General features: G+C 46.6%; 1 protein-coding gene across 1 annotated transcript in view; it reads left to right on the forward strand.

Moving 5' to 3' along the window:
• Nucleotides 1–2480, forward strand: part of ush2a (Usher syndrome 2A (autosomal recessive, mild)) — a gene marked incomplete at both ends in the record, with an annotated part of 152277 nt that overhangs the window by 57817 nt on the left and 91980 nt on the right. The window contains 2 exon segments of the mRNA XM_084475915.1: nt 1175–1337; nt 2231–2378. Coding sequence (XP_084332041.1) covers nt 1175–1337; nt 2231–2378 — 311 coding nt within the window.

Consider the following 2480-nt stretch of genomic DNA (forward strand, 5'->3'; position numbering starts at 1 on the left):
GAGTTTCTTGCTTTGGGGACTGTGTGGGGTGTTTTGAATCAGAGACACACACACCTTTCCACAGCGATCACCTGAGATCACAGATGGAGCCTCATTACACCTTAATGATTCTTTTAAAGCCCGTCTAAAACCATTGGTTTTCTAGAGCCATTATTACAATGAATTATTATACAAATTATCACAACTCCCCTTTGATTTAGTGATTCGCAAAATGGCCATACATCACCGTGACAATCGACAGCGTATAAATCTTATAATAAATGTGATAGATTAGCAAAGTAGCTAATTGTGTGGTAACACACATTCATCAGTCATTCAAAACTGTCTTTTAATGTAAGGAGGCTGAAGGGAATCCATTACCTTTCCAAACGGCCTCCCTGTTGATTGTGTTCGTGATATCAATAAGTTATTTTGTTTTTATCAATTAAATTTCTTCCATAAAAAGTCAACAACACACAATAATGCTAATTGATATTAGTAGCATTGTGCTGTTTATTGTAATGCATCACATTTGATTAATGATGGCACTCTATGTATGATCTGTTTTAAATTGTAAATTATAATTTAAATGATTGAAAACAACTGTTACTAGAAAACATTGTGTCTCCAGGCCCGCCCAGTCAGACAGCAGAGCAGAATATAATATGGATGCAATTAATATCTGCAATTTATATTATAAATAATTTAAATCAAACTAAATCCTGATTGAAAAAGAGAAGCTGTGAAACTCGTTTCTTGACCGATGAATAACTAACCACAGATCCTGTGATGTGATTTAATGAACAGCACAGAGACACCCCAGGTTTAGTGAATCACGTGTGTGATTGTTGTTTCCTTCTCATCTCACTTGTTGTTTCCTTCTCATCTCACTTCTCATCTCACTCACTCTCCTTCTCAAATCATTATTCATGAATCGGTTCTCGTTGCTTGTTTACGTCCCCCTGGTCGGACCCAGAGACTGCGGACAGCACCAAACTGTAACAGTGGAACTGTGACAACGTCCAACAGAAACCAACGCTGACAATAGGAGTGGGACAAAATATTGATACGCCGACGCGTCGTCGCCCTTCTTCGTGCGATATGAGAATCGATACACTGGCGTCAAATATCTGCATAATACACTTATATATTTTTTCCCAACCCTCGTTAACAACATGACTGTCTGTCTGTCCAGGTGGTCTCGCCCGGCACAGGTGAACGGGGTGCTGACGTCCTACGCGGTGGTCCTGTCTCGCGAGGGGGCGGGGCCTCAGGCCGTGTACAACAGCACCGACCTCCGTGAGAGCCACACCCTGCACCACCTGCTGCCGGGCAGCACCTACACCGTCAGGGTGGAGGTGAGTGCATTCACACACACACACACACACACGCATGAACACACACACTGACATCAACACACACACTGACAGACCCAGGCAATAAACACACACACACGCACACACAGACCTCAACACACACACTGACAGACCCAGGCAATAAACACACACACACACACTCGCACACGCATGAACACACACTGACAGACCCAGGCAATAAACACACACACACACACACACACACACACACACACACACACGCATGAACACACACACAGACAGACATCAACACACACACAGACAGACCCAGACAATAAACACACACACACACACACACACACACACACACACACACACACACACACTGACAGATGCAGACAATAAACACACACACACACACACACACACACACACAGACTGACAGACGCAGACAATAAACACACACACACTCACAGACGCAGACAATAAACACACACACACACACACACACGCATGAACACACACGCAGACAGACCAGACAATAACCACACACACACACACACACACACACACACACACACACACACACACACACTGACAGACGCAGACAATAAACACACACACACACACACACACACACACACAGACGCAGACGATAAACACACACACACACACTGACAGACCCAGACAATAAACACAAACACACACTGACAGACACAGACAATAAACACACACACACACATGCCAACAGACAACTAACACACACACACATGCCACACACACATGCCCCCACACACACATTCAACGACACACACATTCACCCACACACACATGCACCCACACACACATTCGCCCACACACACATGCGCCCACACACACATGCACAGACGCACAAACACATTTCACGTGTGCTTCACGTGTGTGTTGTGTGTCAGGCCTGTACGGGCGGTGGGTGTACCCTGAGCCCGGCCAGCCGTGCCCGGACGGAGGAGAGCACTCCGGAGAACGTTCCGGCACCCCTGGTCACGCCTCTGTCCCCCCATGTCTTAAATGTTACCTGGACGCCCCCGGACACGCCCAACGGTGAGAGGACACACACACACACACACACGCACACACGCACACACGCACGCACGCATGCACGCACGCACGCACGCACACACACACACACACACACACACACAC

Source organism: Micromesistius poutassou (genome assembly GCF_964030765.1).
Source record: "Micromesistius poutassou genome assembly, chromosome: 12".
Taxonomy (NCBI): domain Eukaryota; kingdom Metazoa; phylum Chordata; class Actinopteri; order Gadiformes; family Gadidae; genus Micromesistius; species Micromesistius poutassou.